At 51.9% G+C, this 23,633-nt stretch overlaps 1 protein-coding gene across 2 annotated transcripts in view; it reads left to right on the top strand.

The window, feature by feature from the left end:
- Positions 1–4,730: 4,730 nt before the first annotated feature.
- The window catches only part of TMPRSS6 (transmembrane serine protease 6), a 49,359-nt gene continuing 30,456 nt past the window's right edge, over positions 4,731–23,633 (top strand). Inside the window, exons 1-2 of one of the 2 annotated variants that reach the window (XM_042247247.2) lie at positions 4,731–4,864; positions 20,025–20,221. In XM_042247247.2, the coding sequence (XP_042103181.1) occupies positions 4,830–4,864; positions 20,025–20,221 (232 nt within the window). In that variant the 5' untranslated portion in view covers positions 4,731–4,829. Of the gene's footprint in view, positions 4,865–20,024; positions 20,222–21,178; positions 21,259–23,633 lie in introns of those variants that run through there. The other variant, XM_042247249.2, reaches the window with a different exon arrangement.

Below are 23,633 nucleotides of genomic sequence, written 5' to 3'. Positions count from 1 at the left end.
TCTGGAAGCCACAGTGTGGCATGGTTAGTGTGCAGTAGGGTATGGGTCTTGGGAGACGGGGTAAGGAGAGGGCAGCTGGCAGGGGCAGAAGAGATGAAGGAAAGACAGGCTTGCTTGGGTCAGACTGTAGGAGAGAGGAGAGGCACCAGCTGGGGACCAGGGAGCCTAGGGTCTCAAAGAACTGTCAGGTGCGGAGCAGTAAGTATGAGGCAGCCAGGGCTGATTGGGGAATAAAAGAACCGAGAGGAGAGGTGAGAAGGGCCTTCCAGCCCCTCAGGTCTCCAATGTCTTGAGCTGTATTTATTCCTTCACCTCCCTAACCCCCCAATACCTCTGCTCTCCCCCTACCTACCAATTCCCACTCCAAGCAACTTTCACTGTCCACAGTTATCAAGCAAATTACTGTCAAAACAGTTCATGGCTAGGATGAATCACTTACCACTGCCCTCTGAATTATTGACATCCTAGATAACTTAAAAAATGATCAAGAAGCACCTTTAAAAGTGGGAAGGCAGCTAATATTTTATGTTCCAGACACAGTGCCAGACATTTTCCAAACAGCATTTCATCATCTGAAAAGAACTTTGTGAGGCAGGTGACATGCTCCACATTTTGCAGATTAGGACACTGAGGCTTATGGAGGTTAAGAAATACAGCTGATTGTTGGTGGATCCAGGATTCAAACTTGGTGCGTTTGGTGCCAGAGATTTTGGCCCTTTTGCATATACAGGACTGCATAGGGGACAATTATATTAGTGGGAAAATAACAAGCAAAATTCCATTCTAAGCTTTCTGGTGGTGGTTGTCGTTCAGTCATTCAGTCATATCCGAGTCTTCATGAACCCGTGGACTGCAGCACGCCAGGCTGCCCTGTCCTTCACCATCTCCTGGAGTTTGATCAAACACATGTTCATTGAGTCAGTGATGCCATCCAACCCTCTCATCTTCTGTCACCCCCTTCTCCTGCCCTCAATCTTTCCCAGCATCAATGTCTTTTCCAATGAGCTGGCTCTTGGCATCAGGTGGCCAAAGTATTGGAGTTTCAGCTTCAGCAGCAGTCCTTCCAACGAATATTCAGGACTGATTTCCTTTAGGATTGACTGGTTTGATCTCCTTGCTGTCCAAGGGACTCCCAAGAGTCTTCTCCAGCACCCCAGTTCGAAAGCATCAGTTCTTTGATGCTCAGCCTTCTTTATGGTTCAACTCTCACATCCATACACGACTACAGGAAAAACCATAACTTTGACTATATGGACCTTTGTTGGCAGTGTTGTCTCTGCTCTTTAATATGCTGTCTATGTTTGTTATAGCTTTTCTTCCAAGGAGTAAGCGTCTTTTATTTCATGGCTGCAAGTCAGCATCCATAGTGATTTTGGAGCCCAAGAAAATAAAGTCTGTCACTGTTTTCATTTTTCCTCCATCTATTTGCCATGAAATGATGGGACTGGATGCTTCCTGGTAACCAGTTAAAAAAAGAAAAGCAGCCTATATTCCATGATTGTGATTGTGATCGAAACCATCCCATTCTTGTGACCTGGAAACATCACTTCTCACTCAGGTTCCTGCTCAGCCTCCTCCTGGTCCACCAGTCCCCCTCCACTTGCCCCCTGTTCTTCCACCTCTGAGCCCTTCCAGGGTGATCTTACCATGGGCACATCTGGATCATGCCACATCCCCACCTAAACCCCAACAACTCCCTGTTGTTTTCAGGACATTAGCTGAAAGCATTAAGGTAATAATGAATAACTTAGGGACTCCATGCAGGTCCCATCTGATTTCATGGCTCATTCATCCATCTGTGAATGGCGTCTGGAGTCAGATGGATGACTTCTAAGTGCTCTCCAGGCCCTGATAGTCTGCAGTTTCAGGTGTCACACGGAATGTGGCTGGTGGCTGGGATTACATGCATTTCTCTTCAAGAGTGGGAGGCCGGGGCTCGAGGGTGGGGATGAGGACAGGGACCGCAACTGACTCACTTGCTTTGGGACATGCTGGTCTCTGGGTTTGAAGCAGACCCACCACCCAAACAATTCACTCCCGGACTCCTACACATCCCTCAGGACCTTCAAGCATCCCCACTTCTGGAAGACCCTCTAAGTCATTCCAAGTTGGATTGAGTACTTCCTCCTACTGTGCCCTTCCTGAGATCCCTCTTTTAATCATCTCTGGTGCTATGGGCCAGAGAGATCCTGAACTAGATTCTGGAGTTACAGAGCTGATAATAACAGCTATAGGAGAAAACCAGCTAAAGCCCCACTAGCACAAGCCTTTGTTTGGAAATACCAGGCACGAGAAGACAATAAAGGAGTTTCTGACTCAGGGACAGAAGGCAGAATGTTGTGCGGGGCTTTAGTAGGGGCTCCGCTGGAGTTCAGCTTGTATTGGAAACAATTGTCTGAGGGTGGTTCTTGAAAGAGAGAGAAACTGTTCTTACATATCAGCAGCTACCATTTAGCAATTTGGATTTTATCAACAGGCAGTGTGGGAGGGGCAGGTGCAAGGACAAGGACCTGTCGAGACCACAGTGGAATGTTCTCCATCCTTCAGGGTCTCTTCAAAGGGGCATTTTTTGAGCACTTAGCAGGCATCAGACTCTGTTCTGAATGCATTGTGTTACTAGCTCACTTGATCTTTACAACATTGCCACAAGGGAAGGACTATTCTTATCCATTTGGCAGGTGAGAAGACGAAGTCACAGAGTAGTCAATGACTTGCTCAAGGACACAACTGGAACACAGTAGAGCAAGGACTTGAACTCAGGCAGTCTTCAGCTCTCACATGGGCTAGCTCTTCACTGCTTTAACGTATGTGCACTCAAAGATCTCATATAATCTCTCAGCAACCCAGCACGACAAGAATGACCAAGATTCCAGGTTCCGCATCACAGATGCAGACATGCAGTCCTGAGAGGAGGGTGCCCTGTACCAGGCCACTCAGTGAATTTGACTCGGGGAATGACTAGAAACCCAGATCCTACCCTTGCAGCTTGCTGCCTCCTGGCCTTTGTCACTGGGGTTGGGGAGGGTGGTTGGGTTGTTGATTAAACTTGAGCTCAGCACCAACAGCCTGGGCCTGGCCCCTGTGACAGCCCCGGGACATCCCCTTGGGTGGCTCTGAGACATTTTCCACCACTGCAGGTATGACACACATCCCATCACAGCGCCCGGGAGGGAGGCTGTCGGACGGAGCTGTGAGAAAGCAAGGCCGGAAGTGCTGAATGGGGGGAGAGTTGCCTGTGGGGAGAAAAGGTACCCAGTCTACAATTCCAGGAAGTCAGGATGCAGAGGGGAGGGAGGAGCTGGCGGGAGACGCATCAGCTTCCAGTCCTCTAGGCATCTGGCCGCATGCCAAGCCCCAGCCGCCAAGAGAAGATTTGCCTGCTGCCCAGTCGGCAGAGACTCCAGCCCCTGGGGGAGCGCGTAACCGCAAAGGATGGACGAGTCAACACAGAGTCACACCCTCCTGCTCTGGAGGGCTGTCAATCAGAACCTTTATCGGAAATACCCGACCTGGGAAAGCTCCGGAGTCTCCTAGCTTGGGAAGAGAGGGTAAAATTCTGTACAGGTCTTTAACAAGAGGAGTTCAGCCCCATTAGTTTCAGATACACAGAGAGCAGTCTCCCCTTATCCCTGGGGGACACAGTCCAGACCCCCCAATGGATGCCTCCAACCGAGGATAGTGCTGTGTGCTAAGTTGCTTCAGTTGTGTCCTACTCTTTGAGACCTCATGGACTGTAGCCCACCAGGCTCCTCTGTCTGTGGGATTCTCCAGGTAAGAATACTGGAGAACCAAATTCCATAACTGTTTTTACCTATACTGTACCTACATACCTGTGATAGAGTTTAATTTATAAGTGAGGCCCAGGGATCTTCCCCAGGGGTCTAGTGATTAAGACTCTGTCTTCCAATACAAGGGATATGGGTTCAATCCTTGGTCAGGGAACTAAGATTCCATATGCAGCACGGTATGGCCAAAACATTAAAAAAAATTTTTTTTTTAATAAATGAATGAGGCACAGTAAGAGAATATCTGAATTGCCAGCATCACTACTCTTGAACTTTAGGGCCATTACTAAGTAAACAAGGGTTACTTGACCACTGCTCTGAGATACTTCTTCAACAGTCCATCTGATAACCAAGGTGGCTACTAAGTGACTAACGGCAGTATATGCTGGATAAAGGAGTAATTCATGGCCCGGCTGAGGTAGAAAATGATTTGAAACTTAGGCATTGTTGATTTCTGGAATTTCCCATTTCATATTTTTGAACTGAGGTTGACCACAGGCAACTGAAACTGCAGATACAGGGGAGTTACTGTAGTTGACCAAAGTTGGCTCCTGGAGGAAGTGTTCTGAGAGACTCATTAATTCACTCAGGGTGTATTTACTGAGGGCCTATTATGTGCAGGGTGTGTGCTAGTTGCCAGGAATGCAGCAGTGGACAAAACACAGTCCAGCCTGCCTTGAGGCTCCTACAGCCCCTTTGGGACAATGGGTGTGGTGGGCAAAGTCCTCACTCTAGACCTAGGTGACATGGATTAAATCCTGGTTTTGCCACTTACCAGATGTGACCTTGGGCAAGTACCTAAACTTCTGTGTGCCTCCGTGTTCTCATCTGTAAAAGGCAGAGGGAAGGACCAGGACTGTTATCAGGATTAAAGAAGCGAGTGTATACAAAGTACTTAAAAGAGATGAGCTGGCTTCGGGGAGATAGGACAGACAGATACAGGGCTGTGACCAGGGAAAACCCAAGGGCTGCAAGTGTGGAGGCAGCTGACTTGCTAGGCAGCCTCTCAGATGCTCTCTGCTGTTTGGGGCACGGCTGACCTAGATGCCACTGCAGTGTATATCTTCCCCAAGCACCTGGTAAGTCTCAGGGGGATAATGGCTTAAGGCATGACCCTCCCTAGGGGGATGCAAATGCCCCAAGGGATCAGTCTCTAACGGGGGGATTCCAGAGGTGTGAGAAAGGCAGCCCGCCTCTCAAATCCACCCACATGAGCTGCTGCCAGCCTAGTCCAGGGTCAGCGGCATTCAGTCTGTCCCCTTTGTCCCAGCTCTGAGCCACTCATCCCCTTTGAGGCTCAGTCTCTTCAACTGTAAACTGGGGTGAAAGGTGCAGGGGGAGGGGAGTCTGTCTAACCTTGAAGCTCTCTTCTGACTCAACCAGTCTGTTCTGGATGGAGTCCCCACTCACTCGGCTAAAAATGACCCAGAAAATTTGCCTTGGCAATTTTCCTCCCCAACCCCCAACTCAATGTTAAGTACCCAGGGAAAATACTCATTAGATAAACCTCACATGGCATGACTGGTAGCCCAGTCTGCTTCAGGCAACCCATTCCCCATTCATTCTGATGAATTTATTGAGCTACTGTGTGCATGGCACTGTTCAAAGTAGACATTGGATTGCAGGAAACTGGGATTGCTTGGGTCAGGGCTTGGTGTTGGTCAACCCCAGTGTTTGAGAGGGTGTCCCTGGCCAAGGGTCCAGTGACTCTAGTAAAAACGGTGCAGGAGAGCTCCAGCTGCAGTGGTCAAAGCAACCATCTGGGAGCTGAGTAAGTCAGAGAAGTCTGTTGCTTGTGATTTATGCAAATAGGAGACTAACAACGAAACCTTTACTGCTGGGATCCCAACTCAGATGCAGATGCTGCTGGGGAAAGCTGTGGGGGGCAGATCACAGCAACAGTGCTGAAAATGATGACAGCAACATGCAGTGAGTACTTAGTAGGTGCAGGACTGTTCTGAGTTCCACTCATCAGTTCTTTCTTTCAGTTTTCACATCACTTATAGTTATTGTCTCATTTTCTATATGACAGAGCGAAGGCATAACTAGACCAAATAACTTGTAACTCAGGTCTTATGCTAACAAGAGTCAGAGTCAGGACTTGAACCCAGGCTTCAGGCTTCAGTACTTGTGTTTTTAACCCAGACAGTGGAAGACAATTAGGAGTGGTGGGGGTCTGTGTCATATTGAAATTGCTCAGAGGAGCCACCACTGACAGTTGCTGTGTTGGGAGGCAGACCCAGATCTTTGAAACATTTAAGGGAAGCTGGAGAGTATAGTATCCTGAGTTTTAAATATTGGCAACTAACTTAAAAAAAAATTAAAACACAAACAAGCCAAGCAAAATGTGTCTTCTTGGGAGGAATAAAGAAAAGCCATCTTCTGGGATTTACTGTAAAAGGTCACTTCCTCCAGACCTTGGCTGGGCTGGGCGCTCCATCCTCCCCACCCTGTGCTCTGAGTCCCACTGTGAGCCTTTGCGGGCCCTGATCCTGAATGCCCCGTTCATCACTGGATTCCAGCACCTGCCACAGGATGTTCATTGAGTAAATGTGTAGACTGTGAAGGGGTAAGGGGAGGGAGAGAGGAAGAAGCAAAGGGAGGGAGAGGCAGTTTCATAGCAGTTCCAAGAACGTGGACTTGCATAGAAATCAGAAACCAATGAGGACGGCTGACGGGACAGAGCCCCAGGCATTAGGACCTCATGCAGCCCCACCAGCATGAGCAGCTGCCCTGATGACATGGAGCTTCAAGGAGAAGAGAGGCACCGTTCAAGGCCAGAGCCAGTGCTGGGGTTGCCTCTAAGGGTGGCAGGAAAGAGGCTCCTTGGAGAGCCTTCTGTTCCTTCAACCTTGAACAGGGCTCCCCTGGAGGAGCAAGAGTCAGACTCTCAAACTCAGCCGCCTGTAGCGAGGAGCTCTGGCTGCAACAATATTTGAGGCTATACACACACATGTGTGTGTGCCTTGGAAAATTATTTTAACTTTCTACTTAAGAACTTGCATGCTCAGTAATGATATTGACCTTTGATTTTATTTTTAAACATTTAATTTGGGTCAGAGTGTTGGCAAGAGCACAGGCCCTGGGAACCTGGGTAATTTGCTTTTCAGCCCCAACCCTGTTTCAGCCATGCCACGTGACTTTGGGTAGTCTATTCACCCCAACCCCCTGCCTGGAACCCCTCCTACTGGGACCCCACAGTGGAGAAGGCCAGGTTGAATGACGCATCAAGAGTTTCCATTCTGTGTCCCCAGCGGCCTGGCCTGAGGCAGCGCCTTTCAAACCTCAAACCCCTGATCAGAAGCCACTCCCCTGACCACCCGGCTGGGAAAGAGCAGGCTGGAGACCTGTGAGTTCTCACCTGGCAGACAGAGGCCAAAGGCCAGGGTCCAGGAGGGCTGAGGGGGCCAGGAGATGGGTGGCAAGGGGGGAGGGACACACACCTAGAGGGGATGAAGTCAGAGGGCTCTGAAGTCAGAGGTTCCTGGGTCTGAACCCCAGCACTTCCTGCCGTGTGACCAAGAGCAAATGACACCTGCTTTCTCAGCTCTACTTTCTCACCTGCAAAATGGGGTCAAGCGGCCATTGTTAAATTAGGGGATGAGGCCAGCCTTGTGTTTGGTTAGTAGTAGCATAAAATCAGAGTCTCAGGGCCTCTATGGGGATCCTGGAGGAACTTAGGAACTTGAACCCCTCTGCAGGTGAGGGAACTCAGGCCACCACAATGACGACTCCTGCGAGGGCTCCTGTTTGGCTCCACAGCAACCCCTTCCAATGGATTCCCCTTCCTGGAAGCACTAAGGAGCGCCTCTAAGTCTACCAAGGGCTCTGTCCTCCATTTGCTGTTGTGAGGACAGAGGTCTTCACCTGTTCCGCTGTCTCCCGAGGTAGGCTGCATCTCTCAGGGGCAGACACTGAGCCTTGCTTGTTTCTGTGGCCTGGGGGTCAGCATAAGCAAGCACCATGTAGGTGCTTGACACCCGTTTAAAGATTGGACGAAGGTAACAGAGGGACCCCTGCCTGGGCAGCTCCTGAAGGTTTGGTTGAGGCAATGGGAAAGACGGGTTCAGCACAGGGAGTTTCCTCCCCACTGCTCGCCTCCATGGAGCTCCAGAGCCTGCAGGAAGGAGAAGGGGGCAGGTTGGACCTGTGTCTGTGTGGGAAGAGGGTGAGGAGGTTAGGAGTTCGGAGAGAAAACAGGCTTTGGAAGTGACATGAGGACCCAGGGAAACATGCATCTTTGGAACAGCAGTCCATGGTGTTGTCAGTAACCAGCCTGTTCCCAGCCTCTCACCTGGTCTGTAACAGGCTGAACTGTGTCCCCAGAAGATATGTGGAAATCCCAAACTCTAGTAGCTCTGGATGTGACCTTATTCGGATCTAGGGATTTTTGCAGCTGTGAATAGATGAGGTCACTACGCGTGCCTGGATCCAACATGATGGGTGTCCTTGAAGGAAGAGAAGAGACACTGAGAAAGACACACAGGGAGAAGGCCAGGTGGCAAGGGAGGCAGAGGTTGAAGTCACGCTGCCGCGACCCAAGCAAGGGTACCAGTAGCCACCGAAGCTGGGAGAGGCAGGAAGGAGCCTCCCTGAGAGCTTGCGAGGGAGTGTGCACCTGTGGGTACCTTGATCCTGGACTTGAGGCCTCCAGATCTATGAGAGAAAGAGTTTCTATTGTTTTAAGCCACCCCGCTGGTAGTTCCGTGTTAGGACAGTCCCGGGAAACAATTACACACTGCCTTGGCTAGAAGAGCCTCCTTTTTCCAGACACTGTCTAGACAGCATCTGTCGGGGGCACCTGGAGCCCGCCCTTCACCCCTCACCGCAGCCCTTAACTGTGAGCCCTGTGCTTCCTCAGAGGGTGTCAGAGCTGGCTCAGCCAGTCAGGAACCTTCCCCAGGGATATTCCAGCTCTACCCTGACTAGATTTCTTGAGCTCTGAGACTTGCTGACCTGCAGGACAGGCTGACCAGGAGGGTTAGCGCTCTCATGTCTCCCAGCCTCATCCCCCTGAGATAGTCATTCCCTGTGCTGGACTGAACAGTGTCCACAGAACCCATGTCCACCAGGAATCTGGGACACATGGTCTTTGCAGACGTAAGCTGGCAACCATGAGGTCATCCTGGGTTAGAGGGGATGGGGGAGCCTGGTGGGCTGCCATCTCTGGGGTCGCACAGAGTCGGACACGACTGAAGCGACTTAGCAGCAGTAGCAGCAGCAGATTCTCTCTAACTGGTGTCCTTATACCAAGAGGGAATTTGGATCCATAGACACAGACATACAAGGAAGAGAACACGTGACCGTAAAGATAGAGATCAGACTGATGCTTCTCCAAGCCGAGAAATGACAAGGATTGCTGGTGAAAACAAGAAGTTAGGAAGAAGCAAGGGAGGGTTCTTTCTTCCTTCAGAGAGAGAATGGACTGACGTGGGATTGTGGACTCCCCTCCAGAATTATGAGACAATGTATCCCCATCATTTTAAGTCATCCAGTTTAAGCCAATTTGTTACGGCCACCTAGGAAACTGATATACCTCCCATCAAAGAGATCCGTTCCACCTGCCCTAGGCTGTGCATCCTGGGGCAGGCCACCCTCTTCTCTCAGGACCTTGGTCTCTTCTGCTGAGTGGAGATTTGCAGTCCCACTCCCAAGCCTGAACCTGAGGCATCACTGGGGCTCCAGCTGGGGCCCGAAACTCAAAATACGAGGTTACCATCCATGGAGTAGACAGGAACTGTTACTTGTTCACTCAACAAATGTTGGCTTGTCCTGTTTGCCAGGCACTGTTCTAGGCTGGGATCCTAGATGCGACAAGACAGACAAACCCTTTGTTTTCATGGGGTTCACAGTCTAGGGGTGGAGAGAGTAGGGCAGGGATGATTTCAGAGGCGTGTTGTGACACAATTTGCCTCTGGGCTGTTGGAGTCCTCGCTGCGGGGCTTTCCTAAGTTCAGATAGGGTCAGCTTCCTCAGTCTCCTCCAACGTGACTGAGCTCAAGACATAATTAAAAATGCAGATATTTGGCTCTTCAGCCTCTTTGGTGGCCAGTCGTGAGCACTGCTGTGTTCACACAGCACAGACATGGTTGCTGTGGCATTTGTCCAGCGCCTTCTGTTAGTTTGCTTGGGCTGTGTAACAAAGGATCCCAAACTGAGCAGCGATTTTTTGGCCATGCCCCATGGCATGTGGGATCTTAGTTCCCCAACCTAGGATCAAATTTGTGACCCTGCAGTGGAAGCTCAGTGGAACCACTGGACCACCAGGAAGTCCTAAAACTGAGCAACCTAAACAATGGCAATGTAATGTCTCATGGTTCTGGAGGTGAGAGGTCCAAGCCGGCTGTTAGCAGGCTTGGTTCTTTCTGCAGCTGTGAGGGAGAATCCATTCCGTGCCTCTTCCCTGCTCTCTGGTAGTTTCCTAGTGATCTTTCGGCTTACCTCAGCCAGTAGAAACATCACCCGGATCTCCGCCTTCATGTTCTCATGGAATTCTCCCTGTGTATCCATCTCCAAATTTCCCCCTTTCATAAAGCTGTTAGTCATATTTGATTAGGGACCCGCCCTTCTCCAGTGCGATTGTCATCTTAACTAATTACATTTGTAACTACTCTATTTGTAAATAAGGTCACGCCTAGAGCTAGAGCTACGGGGGGTCCCATATATGAACTGGGGGTTCACAGTTCAACACATCACAGGCACCTTCTCTGTGCTTCCAGAAAGTCAAGCACCTGTCCTGCTGACAGCCCTCACCGAGGGCTGAGGTCAGGGTTGTGACTCACTGCCCCCGGCCTCTGCCTCAGAGCGTCAGCTCATCTTCAAAATGTCTTGTGAAAAGGAATGCTAACGTCCACCTCTTTTCCTTTCCACCCAAGGACTTTTGCATAATGTCCTGCTCTGTTGAAAAGACGTCACACGTGTCTCTTTCACCTCCCTTTCCCAGCACCCAGGACAGCCTGACCCTTCGTAGGCTCTTAATGTATGTCTGTGTGATTAAATAAACTATGAGTTGTGAGTTCAGATTTCACCAGGGCCTCAGTTTCTGCAAATTGGGGCTAAAAATGGTATCAACTAACGGGTGGTTGTGAGAAGTAAGTCAAGTAATCCGAGAAGTGCTAGGGGCAGGGTCTGGCCCACAGTGAGTATTCCCCACAGCACTGATCAGGACCTGGAGGGCCCTTATCACAAGGCTGTGACGCAGGGTGAGGGAGCTTGCGGCTGCCTGACCCTGCCCCTGACTCCTCCCTAACCTTGGATTAAGAGAAAGGCTGCCAGGGATGTCCCTGGTGGTCCAGTGATTAAGACTGTGCTCCCAATGCAGAGACCACAGATTCGATCCCTGACTGGGGAACTAAGATTCCGTATGCTACATGGCATGGCCAAAAGAATAATAATAATAAAACAAAAGGCAGCTGTGCACCAGGCACAGAATCTGCCATTCACATCCAGTTTCTTCTTTCTGCCTTCAACAACCCAGCTTTGTTGTCCCCATTCCACAGGTGACAAGGTGGCAGCGCGGGGAGGTGGTATGTCTTGCCAGGTCACAGCAGGTGGAGGCTATGAGATTCGGGCCAGGTCCTCTGTTCTCCAGCTGGACCTTTGCCGCCTGAGTGTGGTGCACATGCTGAAGTCTGTCTCTCCTTGTCCTGCTGGGTCCAGCCTGCTGTGCCCCGTAGCCTCCAAGCCTCATGGGCCAGGCCTCCGGGTAGCTTCTCTGCCCCTGGAGACCAAGGGGACCCAGTGTTAGTGTGAAATGCAGATTCTCAGGGAACAGCAAGGCCTTTGTCCCTTGGTGGGTGTGTCTCGCTGGCTCAGGGACGAGGGGCATACTGTTACCCCATTGACAGAGGTTTAATCAAAGTTTCTCCCTTTCTTTGGACTGCACTATGAGCTTAAAGCTCAACATTCAGAAAACGAAGATCATGGCATCTGGTCCCATCACTTCATGGAAAGTAGATGGAGAAACAGTGTCAAACTTTATTTTGGGGGCTCCAAAATCACTGCAGATGGTGACTGCAGCCATGAAATTAAAAGACGCTTACTCCTTGGAAGAAAAGTTATGACCAACCTAGATAGCATATTCAAAAGCAGAGACATTACTTTGCCTACTAAGGTCCGTCTAGTCAAGGCTATGGTTTTTCCTGTGGTCATGTATGGATGTGAGAGGTGGACTGTGAAGAAGGCTGAGCGCCGAAGAATTGATACTTTTGAACTGTGTTGTTGGAGAAGACTCTTGGGAGTCCCTTGGACTGGAAGGAGATCCAACCAGTCCATTCTGAAGGAGATCAACCCTGGGATTTCTTTGGAAGGAATGATGCTAAAGCTGAAACTCCAGTACTTTGGCCACCTCATGTGAAGAGTTGACTCATTGGAAAAGACTGATGCTGGAAGGGATTGGGGGCAGGAGGAGAAGGGGCCGACAGAGGATGAGATGGCTGGATGGCATCACTGACTTGATGGACATGAGTTTGGGTGAATTCTGGGAGTTGGCGATGGACAGGGAGGTCTGGCGTGCTGCGATTCATGGGGTCGCAAAGAGCCAGACACGACTGAGCGACTGAACTGAACTGACGAGGCATGAGGGATCTTCCCTGACAAGGGATCGAACCTGCACCTCCTACACTAAGAGTATGGAGTTGTAACCACTGGACCACCAGGGAGTCCGTCAGTTGACAGAGGGAAGCCTGTCTCAGTGGTGGGCAGCCCCGGCCCACAGTTCTCTGAGCTCTTGGGGAGTTGGCACGCAGCCCCTGCTTTCAAATGCCTTCCTTGGCACTCTGCTGCCCCCCCAGTCAGCCCCTCCCCCCAGGCTGTGATCAATCGATGGCTCGGTGCTGACAGGTACAGAGGACTGATTGCACAAGATCTGCTTTTCAAAGACTGTCCAGCTCCCAAGGAGAAGGGGGTGGTGGTGGGATGAATGGAGAGATTCGGATTGACATATACACACTATTCATACTATGTATAGAAGAGATAGGGATTCCCTCGTAGCTCAGCTGGTAAAAAATCTGCCTGCAATGTGGGAAACCTGGGTTCAATCCCCAGGTTGGGAAGATACCTTGGAGAAGGGAACAGCTGCCCACTTCAGTATTCTGGCCTGGAGAATTCCATGCATGGACTGTACAGTCAATGGGGTCGCAAAGAGTTGGACACAACTGAGTGACTTTCACTTTCACTTTTCATAGACGCGATAATGAGAACAGACTATGTAGCACCGGGAACTCTACTCAGTGCTCTGCAGTGACTTAAATGGGAAGGAAATCCAAAAAAGAGAAGATATACGTCTATGTATAGCTGACTCACTTTGCTGAACAGTGGAAACACAGCATTGTAAAGCAACTATACTCCAATTAGAAAAAAAGACTCCCATTACCAGCCTGCCTCGTCCAGGGACCCAGGCTACTTTGGAGAAGGACAGTGGCAGGGCTTGAGGTGTCTACACCCCAATGCTCCTTGCTCCCATCCTAAGTGCCTCTCTCTTGGAATGTTTTCGGGGAGGGGGGTACCAGGGTCTAGCAGGAGGGGAGACTGGAGGGAGGAAGGAAAATTGCCCTGGGGTTGGGGGCGATGGAGGGGAGTCAAGGCCGAGGTCAGGGTTAGGACTCGGGCAGGGTTAAAGAATAGGAGAAGTGAGGGAAGGTATTCCCAACCCAGAATCCCTAACCAGCCCCTCCATGTGCCCTCTGCTGGAGCCCAAGCCAGTCCTTCTCCTGCCTGGAGGTAGCCAGCAGCCTGTACACACCCAGAAAACCCTGGTTCCCAACAAGTGCTTTGGAGCATGGCCACAACCAACCACCATCTCTGCTGCATTCCATTCACTACCACACTTGTGAGTCCAATGTTCTTATAGTGGTATTAAAAAATGCAAAATTAATCAGGTGAGATGAATTTTAATAACATACTTTATTAACCGCATATTGCTAAGTTATCAACATGTGATGAACCTAAAAAATTCTTCTTCAGCTATTTTACTTTCCTCACACTCAGTCTTCAGTACCTGGTGTGCATCTTACCCATGCGGCACATCTCACTTCAGACTGGCCATGTCCTGGGGGGATCAAGAGCCACATGCGCCCAGAGACCACCAAAGTGGATAGCACAGCTCTCCAGAATCAGGCTGCAATTCAAATAATTTCCAGCTAAACAGAAACTAGCATCCTACCCCACCCCGACTCCACCTTCTCCCCTCCCGCCCCGGAGCACATGGGCCCTGCCTCCTTTGCTCTCTTGGAGCCACTGACTCCCCTGGTCTCACCTGTCCAGGTAAGGAGCCCCTCATGACCCCTGCCCGCACTGCCCGGGCCCCTGCCCGCACTGCCCAGGCCCCTGCCCAGCTCCCAGTCCTCAGCCACCCTCACCTCATGCTCCAGGGGACCAGGGGCTGTAGCCAGGCAGGAACATCACCAGGCAACGGGCCTCGAGGGAGAGCTCGGATCTCCTGCACCTGCCTGCCAGCCTTCCCGGGTGCCCACGGGCGGGGTGAGGCGGGGCGGGGCGCTGCCTGCCTCCTGCCTCCTGGGCTGCCTCCGGTCTGTTTACCTGGGCTCAGTCACAGTGCTGTCCCCCACCCAGCAGGAAGCCCATGGAGCCTGGGGCCACAGGCCACAGGGGACAAGGGCCAGACACCCTGGCCATGGCTGTGGGTCATTGATCCCAGGCTGGCTGGGTGGGGGTGGGGAGACGTTGGCCTGGACAAACAGAGGCTCTGAGGCCTGTGTGCAGGCCTAACACCCACCCGCCACTCCCAAAGGTAAGCGGGGACCTCCAAGACAGGAGATCAGGACCTAGGAATGACCCGGTGACAGAGTCCACCTGGAGAGTCGGGCCTGGTTCCCTGGGGCAGCAGCCAACTGCCCTGCTCTGAGACCTGGTCTGCTGGGCCTCATGGGCCAGTGAGTGACCGGCTGAGCTGAAGGTGAGGAGACCGTAGACCTGGGGAGAGGCACAGGGCAGTGGAGGGGCTACAGGTTCTGGAGTCTGGGAGGCCCAAGGCTTAGCTGTGGTTGGTGGACTCTGGGGCAGGCACGGGGCAGGGGAGAGGCCTGGTTTGTCAGGCTGAAGACCCCACTCTCATTTTGGGCTGGACAACCTGCCCCTTCCATATTCAGATACTCCACCTGGGGTTTCTGGTAGGGGAGAAACGCCCAGAGCTCCCCACTGCAAAAACAGGCGGCAGGCTGAGAGCTGAATGCAGCTCTGTGTGTGTGCGGGTGTGTGTTCACAAGCATGTACCTAGCCGTTTGTATAGCACAGATAGCTATGCATGTGCTTCAGCCTGTTTCTGTTGGTGTACATCTGTGTGTGAGTTTGGGAGTATGTGGAAGGGACTTTCACCCCTTCCCCTACACTTGGGGACTCAGTCAGCCCAGCTCGTGGTGGGGGTGAACCCTAGGCCCGAATGGCCTCCCCAGTAGGTCCTAAATCAGAATCCCTGCCCCGCTCTGCTCTGTCTACCCTGATGGAGTGACCCGAGTAAGTCCTTTTCTCTATATATGTACTTTGGTTTCCCCAACCATTAAGTAGAGAAAACAAGGCTGCTGGAGGCGGAAACAGAACTTGATTGTGTCAGCGTCCAGCTCGGGCTGACACACAGGAGTCGCAATCGTCTGGCCCCAGTGAGCTCAGCCTCCCGTGGGCAGACTGAGGAGCTGCAATGACCAGAAGGGACGGAGGGAGTGAGGAGCAGGTTCCGGACTGGTGTCTAGGCTCAGGGGAGAAGCCCCAGACCCCGTGGCAGTTGGAGTGCCTCCAGTCCCTCCCTCCAGGGGCTCACCGTCAAGGGGGACACAGAGAATGCCCCAAGATGAACTGTGCATTGATGGGAGAAGCCCAGGACGCTTCAGAGGAGCAGCCACCCCTCCAGGGCACTCTGGGAGAGCTGTCAGGAGCGTGTAAGAGCTGAGCAGAGGTGTGAAGGGGCCAGGTCAGGAGGTGGGCAGCCCAGACAGAAGGAAGAAAGCCAGGTGGTGAGCAAGAACTTTCAGGGTTTAAGACACAATCCTGTGACACTCTTTACCCAGAGCTATCTAGAATCCTAAATCTGGAAAAGCTTTTTACTATCTTCATTTTCAGAATCAATCACAGGGAAGCCCAATGTGACTAGGATGCAACAAGGTAAAGTGGGAGAGGGGAGGAAGGAGGCAGAAAGAGCTGGCCAGGCCACACGTGCACCCAGCACTCTGCTGCACGGGCAGGAACCATGTTCTGCTCTCTGAGCAGGGTATGCAGAGCAAACAGAATAAAGCCCCTGCTCCAGTACTGCCAGGGACAGAGAAGCGTATCAGGCAATTTCAGTCCTGAAAAGAGCTATAAAGGAAGATGCCGTCAAGAGCGGGGAGCAGTCAGGGAAGGTCTCAGTGAAGAGGTAACATTGGAGCAAAGACTTGAAGGAGGTAAAGGGGCAGGTCATGAGGCAAGACTGAAGGAAAAGCATTTCTGGCAGAGCGACAGCAAGTGCAAAGGCCCTGAGGTAGCCTGTACTCCATCTGGTGAAGATCTGGCCAGGAGCTGTGTTTAGCTGCAGCAGAGAGGACACAAAGGTACACAAGGGCCATGTCACGGAGGCCCTGGTGGACTGTGACAAGGGCTTTGGGCTCTGTTCTAGGCGGGGCTTGTGAGCAGGACGCGTGGTGAAGACCACTCTGGTGGTTGTGTGGGAACTGGCTGGTGAAGGTGGCCAGATGACTGGCCGGTGTAGGAGTCAAGGTGATAGATGACATTGACCTGGATGGTGGTGGGAGCCACAGAGGTGCCAAGAAGGGGCTGGGTCCTGGGAGCAGTTGAGAGATAGAGTCACAGACTTTTCTGGTGACTGGATCCTAAAAGCAATGGAAGAGTCACCATATAATAGTAGTAAAAGACAGGAGGCTGGGAATGAGGTCTCTTATACTCACCAGTGTGACCCCCGTGCCCAGCACAGAGCCTGATGCCGAGCAGGTGCTCAATAAGCAGAGAGGGCCTGATAACTGAATCCTGGACCCCAGAAACCGGCACCCCCTCCATGACCCAGCTCCAAGCCTCACACGTCCTGCTCCCCAGAGGCAGCAAGATGTGAACGAGAGCCCCGCAGTGGGAATCTAGATAACTGGGGCTCTACTCATAGAGCCTTTTTTCTTTAAATTTAATTCAGTTTTTGCTCACCCATTCTTTTATGAACTATTCATTCGAGTGGCAGGCCCTGCGCTGGGCTCTATGGGGATCCAGAAGTGGACAAGGCACAGACTTGTCTTTCTTGTAGAGAAGAGGAAACGAAGCCGAAAGCCAGGCAGATTGCTGATCTTGACCAAGGGCTGCCTAGGGGAGAGAGTGGCTCACTCTCCAAGGCCTTGGGCCCCATCACTGGGCAGGTGACCTTGGCGCTGGCATTTAGGGGCCCATCGTCCATTAGGCAGAGGGTGTGACTGTACAAAGTCACACCTTGTGGTCCTGCAGGGTGGTGTGTGTGACGAAAGGAGGGCTGTGGGGGTGAAGGCAGCCTGGCCATGGAGGGCCTTGGGGGCCTCAGCTAGGGGTTTGGAGGTGGCTGAGGGCCTTGAGAGGACTCTGAGCAGGTGAGTGGTTGGAGGTAGGCAGGGAGAGCTCTCTGCTGACAGCACGGAAGATGTGCTAGAGGCAGAGATGGGAGACAGAGAGGGCATTAGGAGGCTGCCCTGGGAGTTCGGGTGGGAGGTGATGGGGAGCCCAGGTGTATTCCTCACCTGCCCCAATTTGGGCTGTATCAGATCATGGGTCTCACACAGGGTATTTTCTGTGATACTCAGAGTTCCCCCAGATGAATGTGAGCGTCATTTATAAGGGGGGCAAAACCCAGGGAGTGAAGGCAGTGCTTGGGGTATGGGGGGAGGAAGGGGGTGCCTACTGAGCATCCTGCCTGGGACTACTCCCCTCTGTGCCTCCTCTTTCAGATCTATGACCTTCTCTGAGCCTCAGTTTCCCCTTGTACCCTGATGATGTGCGAGGCAGTAAAGCATGGTGGGGAGGGCATTATCCTAGAGACAAATCACATGTGTTTGCAGCCTGACTCTGCCATTGACCAACTGCAGGATCTCAGTCAAGTTCCTCAGTCTCTCTGTGCCTCAACTTTCTCATCTGTAAAATGGGGATGGATAATAACAGACCCTGTCTCTGAGAGTCTGCAGAAGGCTTACACAAGACAGTGCTTATAAAACATTGGAAAGTGAAAGTGTTAGTCATTCAGTCATGTCTGACTCTTTGCAACCCCATGGACTGTAGCCCACCAAGCTCTTCTATCCATGGAATTTTCCAGGCAAGAAGTAGGTTGCCATTTCCTTCTCCAGGGCATATTCCCAATCCAGGGATCGAACCTGCCTCTCCCGCACCGGCAGATGGATTCTTTATTGTCTGAGCCACCAGGGAAATCACTAAAACACCGGAAAAAACAATTCAAATAAATGTCAGTTGTGGTCACCTCTGTGCTCTCCGAGTCCCCAGTAGGTCCTTGCTGATCCAGACTCAGTAAAATAGGGATGTGGCTCTCTGGCAGAGAGAGTGGACTCGGGGCCGAGAGGGGGAAGGAACTGGGCCATCACAGGGCTCTCCTGGCTCTAGCCATCCCACTCAGCTCATGGGGGCAGCCACTTCCACCTGGGGTGGCCTTGGACACTCTGAGCAGTGGGCAGGGCTGTCCACTCATTGCAGGATCTTTACCATCCATGGTCCTGGTCCCATGAAAGCCAGCAGGGCCTGCCCCGTGTGTAAGAAGTCCTCTGGTGGAGGGAGGTCCTATACCCAGTTGAGAATGACCAGCAGTGGCCTCCTTTCCTTGCATCCGTGGAGGCCAGTTAGATCCATGTGCCTGGAGCCAGACACTCTTGGCTGAGAAACTTCAAGCATCACAAATGAGCTCTGTTTTCAGAAACCCTTTGTGTGAAAACCCAAGACACAAGCCAAAGGACCCCTCCACCACACACACACACACACACACACACACACACACACACAGGGATGTATCTTAAAGGTACAATGGCCTTTGGGTTGTGGGAAGAAGAGGCTAATTTCTCAGAGGTGTGGAATCCTTGCTCTGCTGATGGGCGGGCAAGTGAAGGGCCATCTCTGGACTGTGGAAAACCTGCCCAAGAAGCCAAATAGCTCTCAGCAGTTTCCCGGAGGGTCTAGAAGGAGAGACAGCTGCAGGCCTGGGGCACAGAGGGGTGACATTCAGGTATTATTTCATCATGATTTGTTATTTAACACCTCATTTACAGGAAGTGGCCCAGAGTAGCGGAAAGATCAGGGAGTCAGACACCAGGGCTTGGAGTCAGACACCCCACTTATCTGTTACGTAACGTTTTGTGAGTGGCTTAGCCACTCTGGGCTTCAGTTTTTCCATCTGCAAAATGGAGCTGGTTGCCAGCACCAGACATTCATATTGCATTTATAAAAACGAGGCCAGGAAATCCCTGGACTGAGTTGTTGCTAAAACATTCTAGGTCTCAGTCTCCTCCTCTGTTCAATGGGTGCAGAACCTTGAAAGGCATTTGGAGGTTAAGCAAGAAAATACAAGTAAAGTGTCTACACAGAGAGGACCTGAGGAAGAGGAATGCATGGGGACAATGGTCCTCACATTCCAGAGACCAGAGGATTAAAGGGAGTGATATCTATGAACTGTCTTATGCAAACACTACATGAATATTAGTTTTTATCTCCTTCCTCTGCCCCTAAGATACTTTGGATAGTGGGGACACAAGAAGGGTGGTGCTCCTTGGAGGGCAGAACCTGGCTCAACACAGAGCTGACTCAGGGCTTCTAGGCAGGGAGGGCCAAGCAAATGAATTGCATTAATGTTGTGGAAAGCTTTGCTGTTGAGAACGAGGAGCAAGGAAAAAGCATCCCCTGAATGGAAGAGAAGCCAAGTCTAGGAAATCCTGAGGGCAGGAGGAATTGTTTTATAGAAACATTTATGCCATGTACGTACCCCATTTTCATCTGAGGTTACAGCCTTGGGGGTGGGGTTTAGGGAGTGAAACTTCCTTCTCTCCTCTGACGCCAGATGCAAAGGTAGCGGTTCCAGTTGGCCACCCGGGGTGAGCCATTCTGAGGCATGCTTCCCGCCTTTGGGAGCTGGCTCAGGGCCCACTTTCAATTACTAGTACCTGGCATTATGATCCTGCTCCTCCAAAAGGCAGAGGTGCTGTCTCACTTCTCTGCAAGGCTGGCATTCAGCAAAAGCTCCCTTGCAAAAGCCAGGCTGTGTCCAACCCTGATCTGTTCCCTTGCCAGGATGCCCATGGCCAAGGCCCCCCAAGCGGCTGGCGGGCAGGGTGATGGAGGTGATGGCGAAGAGGCAGAGCCGGAAGGGATGTTCACGGCCCCCAAGGACACGAAGAGAAAAGTCCGAGACTGCCTCCGCCTGGCTCCTCTGTGGCTGGCTCTGGTCATGTTGGCTTCAGTGGGGCTCCTGCTCTGGTATTTCCTAGGTAACCACATGGGCCCCTGGGAGAGGCACCTGGGGAGGACTTAGGGTGGTCGAAGGGGCACAGCAGGACAGACCAGGATTCCAGGCTCAGCAACACCTGGAAACTCACTGTGTGACCTTGGACATGCACTTCTCTTGGAGTCTCCCTTCCTGTCTTGCAAGATGGTAGTGCAAAATCCTTTCTGGGGCCAAGTGCCCCTAACTCCCAGCAGCCGAGGAAGAAGCGCTTTTCCAGTTCTTGTAAACTGACAAGCTGAAGGAGTGTAGCCACTGCCTCCCTTGCCCGCAGCCCTCCTGGTTTGCCCCTGGGCTTGGAGCCAGCTGGCTCAGTTGGAGGAGGCCCAGTGGTGCTGGTGGTGCCTGACACCAATTAGTGTTTCTGCTCACTTGAGTCCAACCTGGGAGCTCTTCTGGGCAGGGGGGACCTTGGCTCTATCATCTCTGAGTCTCCAGGACCCAACATGAGTTGGGATGAAGGGGAGGGGCACCCAGGAGTCAGGTGTCCAGGGCGGTGTCCATGCATGCCGATGCCTTTATACCCCAGCCTGAGCGCACCTGGAATTCAACCCAGAGGGAAATGGGGGCAAGAATGTCCGGAGCAGGTGTGTCTCCCCATGTCCTGAATTTAGGCCCTCCATCTCTGGTATTACAGCTCTCAGTCAGTCTGTTGGGGCCCCAGGAGCAACTAGCCTATATTCTGGGTCCATTCGTCCATCCATCATTCATTTATTCATTCAGTACTGACCACCTCCTATACACCAGCCTTGTGCAGGTTCTGGAGACAACCCTGCCCTCACCATAAAGTCTGCCAAGTGTTAGGACAGAGCAAGCTAAGGGGACCCAACAGAACCCTAGCAGGGACAACCCACCTTGCACAAGAGATCAGAGATCTCCCATTATGCACTCTGCAAAAGTTAGACCATCTTCTTACTGACTGCATCTCCTGGTGGAATTGCAGGTCCATTGAAAGGAATGGGGACCCACTTTGGAGCAGCCACTGGGGAGAGCAGCCTACGCCCGACTCCAAAGGGAGTTGAGGTAGGGGGTGTTCTAGAACCAGCCCCTGGGTTGAAGCTGTTAGGAAGCCTGGGTCTGACACTCACCTACTTGCCATGATTCTAGGTGGATTGTGATTCTGCTCAAAACCGAGCAACGCGGGCTAAGAGTGGAAGCTGTGTGCATTTTACAACTGGCAGGAAGCCAGGGTCCCAAATAGCACAGGGCTGCTGAGGCCTCCTTAAGCTGCAGGATAATCAGTCTTCAGGGAAAACTGCAGAGCACCAAGCTGCGGCAGTGGGGCTGGTTGCGGGGGACGGGGAGGTGGGGGGCGGACAGTGGGGCGGGAACTCACCTGCCGATTGTCTTCACAGCGTCTGATTTCTCCTGGTTAGAATTCTGGAGTGAATCACCCCACTGGGGGCACAGGATGCTCCATGGGGGCTGAGGACCCAGAGGGTGAGAGCTCCTTCCAGCTGGGGGAAGGCAACCCTCTCCCCAGAGGGATGCAGGTAGAAGAGCACTTTAGGAGATGTTTGAATAGTTTCTCCCATCGTGGGCCAGGCAGTGCTCCAGATATTGGGCACTGGGGAGAGGATGGACCACAGACGTGCCCTGTCTGGTCTGGAAGGGGAGATGGACAAGAGGCCTATTACACTGGAGCAGGATAAGCCTGAAGTGAGGAGCAAATGTCTGGATAAGTGGCAGCCTGACCCAGTGGTCCAGGAGAGTATAGGGTGAGGGCCGGCTTCCCAAGCCCAGTGGGCCCTGGGCTGGTCCACTCAGATCCGGGTAGCAGGGCCCTTCATGCTGCCCAGCTGTATTGCCCTGGTCCTTTCCCTCTCCTGCTCTCCTGGGCCACAGTTTCATGCTTTCTTCTCAAACTCTCCCATATCCCCCACCCACTCTGCCTCCCCCTTCAATGAGAAAATGGAACCACTCAGAAGAGAAGCCCCATAGATGTCCTCCCAGCTGTAGTCATGTGCTCTGCCCTCCACCATCCGCATGGGTGAATCAGCCCTGCCTTATCTAAAGCCAGTTGTGGGACGTCCCTGATAGTTCTGTGGTTAAACTCTGGGCTCCCAATGCAGAGGGCGCAGATTCGATTCCTGGTCAGAGAACCAGATCCCACATGCTGTGTGGTGTGTCAGGGGGTGGGGAGCAAACCAACCAACCAACCAAACAAACAAAAAGCCTTGTAAAGCCTGCTGTCCTCCCAGCCTGGATCCCACCCCTCTGCCATGCAGTGGCCCGGCTCCAGCCATGCCCTCTCCCCTCTGGGGCACCATCCACCAGGGAACAGTGCTTCTCTTTGGCCCTGTACTCAGTCCCTCTGGTCTCCCCACCCCCTGCCAGCCTCTTCTCAGATTCCTTTTGTAGCAAACTCCTGGTGTTTCAAAATGCTGTGCCCTCCAGTTCCACACCTCTGTCTGGTACCCTTTCCAATCTGACTCCCTGTCTCCCACCCCCATAACCCCGAGAGTACTTGTCACGGTCACTGCTGAATCCAGTGGCCAGTCCTTATGGCATTTGACCTGCAGGCAGCACTTGACTCGTACCTCATCCCCTTCTCCTAGAAACACTTTCCTCACTTGGCTTCCGGAGCACCCACACTTTCTTTGTCCTCAGTGATGGCTTCTTCTCTGTGTCTTTGCTGTTGGAGGGACTCTCCTCCCCTCTGCCTCCATTTACGCCCTTATTGCCTGATGATTCCCAAATTTGCATTTCCAGCATTCCAGCATTTCCAGCATTTCCAGCCCTTGAGCTCCACTGTGCACCGGGAGGGTGGGTGGGGGCGGGGTGGTGGTGGTGAGGGGATGGGGGCTGGAGGCGCTGCTCCTCCTCCAGGATGTCTAAGGGTATTTCAGACCTCACTGAGAGTTAACTCTTTTATAAATTGTCAGTCTACCTTTGGAGTATATTTTGAAGGGGGCTTTAACTTTTTAATTGATTTGTACCAGTTGTTAACATAAAATGATATTGAACTATTGATTTTCCATGTCTCTGAGGCAATGTGTCTTTATAGACAAGTTTTTCAGAAGTTTGAGATTTTGAGAAATGATTGTAACTTTATCGTATCATCATTAGCGACCTGGACTTTGCTGGTGGTCCTGTGGTTAAGACTATTTCCACTGCAGAAGGTTTTGGTTCAATGCCTGGTCAGGGAAGTTCTGGATATCTTGAAGTGTGCTAAAAAATAAAATAAGATAGAAAATCATGACCTAAGAAAATCCTTTAAAATTGAAAAAAAATGGAGAGAACATCCCAGGTGGTGGTCATTTTATCCTTCCTATGTTCCCCCTTACTCCTTTCTTTTGCTGCCCAGCCCCCATTTGCCAGCCAGCAAACCCAAAATATACCCTGACCCCAATCACTTCTCTCTTCCCTTCGCAGCCTGCTCAGGCTCCGCTGGACCA

The sequence above is a fragment of the Ovis aries genome, chromosome 3, assembly GCF_016772045.2.
Source record: "Ovis aries strain OAR_USU_Benz2616 breed Rambouillet chromosome 3, ARS-UI_Ramb_v3.0, whole genome shotgun sequence".
In the NCBI taxonomy this organism is placed as follows: domain Eukaryota; kingdom Metazoa; phylum Chordata; class Mammalia; order Artiodactyla; family Bovidae; genus Ovis; species Ovis aries.
The sequence above is the reverse complement of the archived record's forward strand: the minus strand, read 5'-3'. Positions and strand labels throughout refer to the sequence as shown.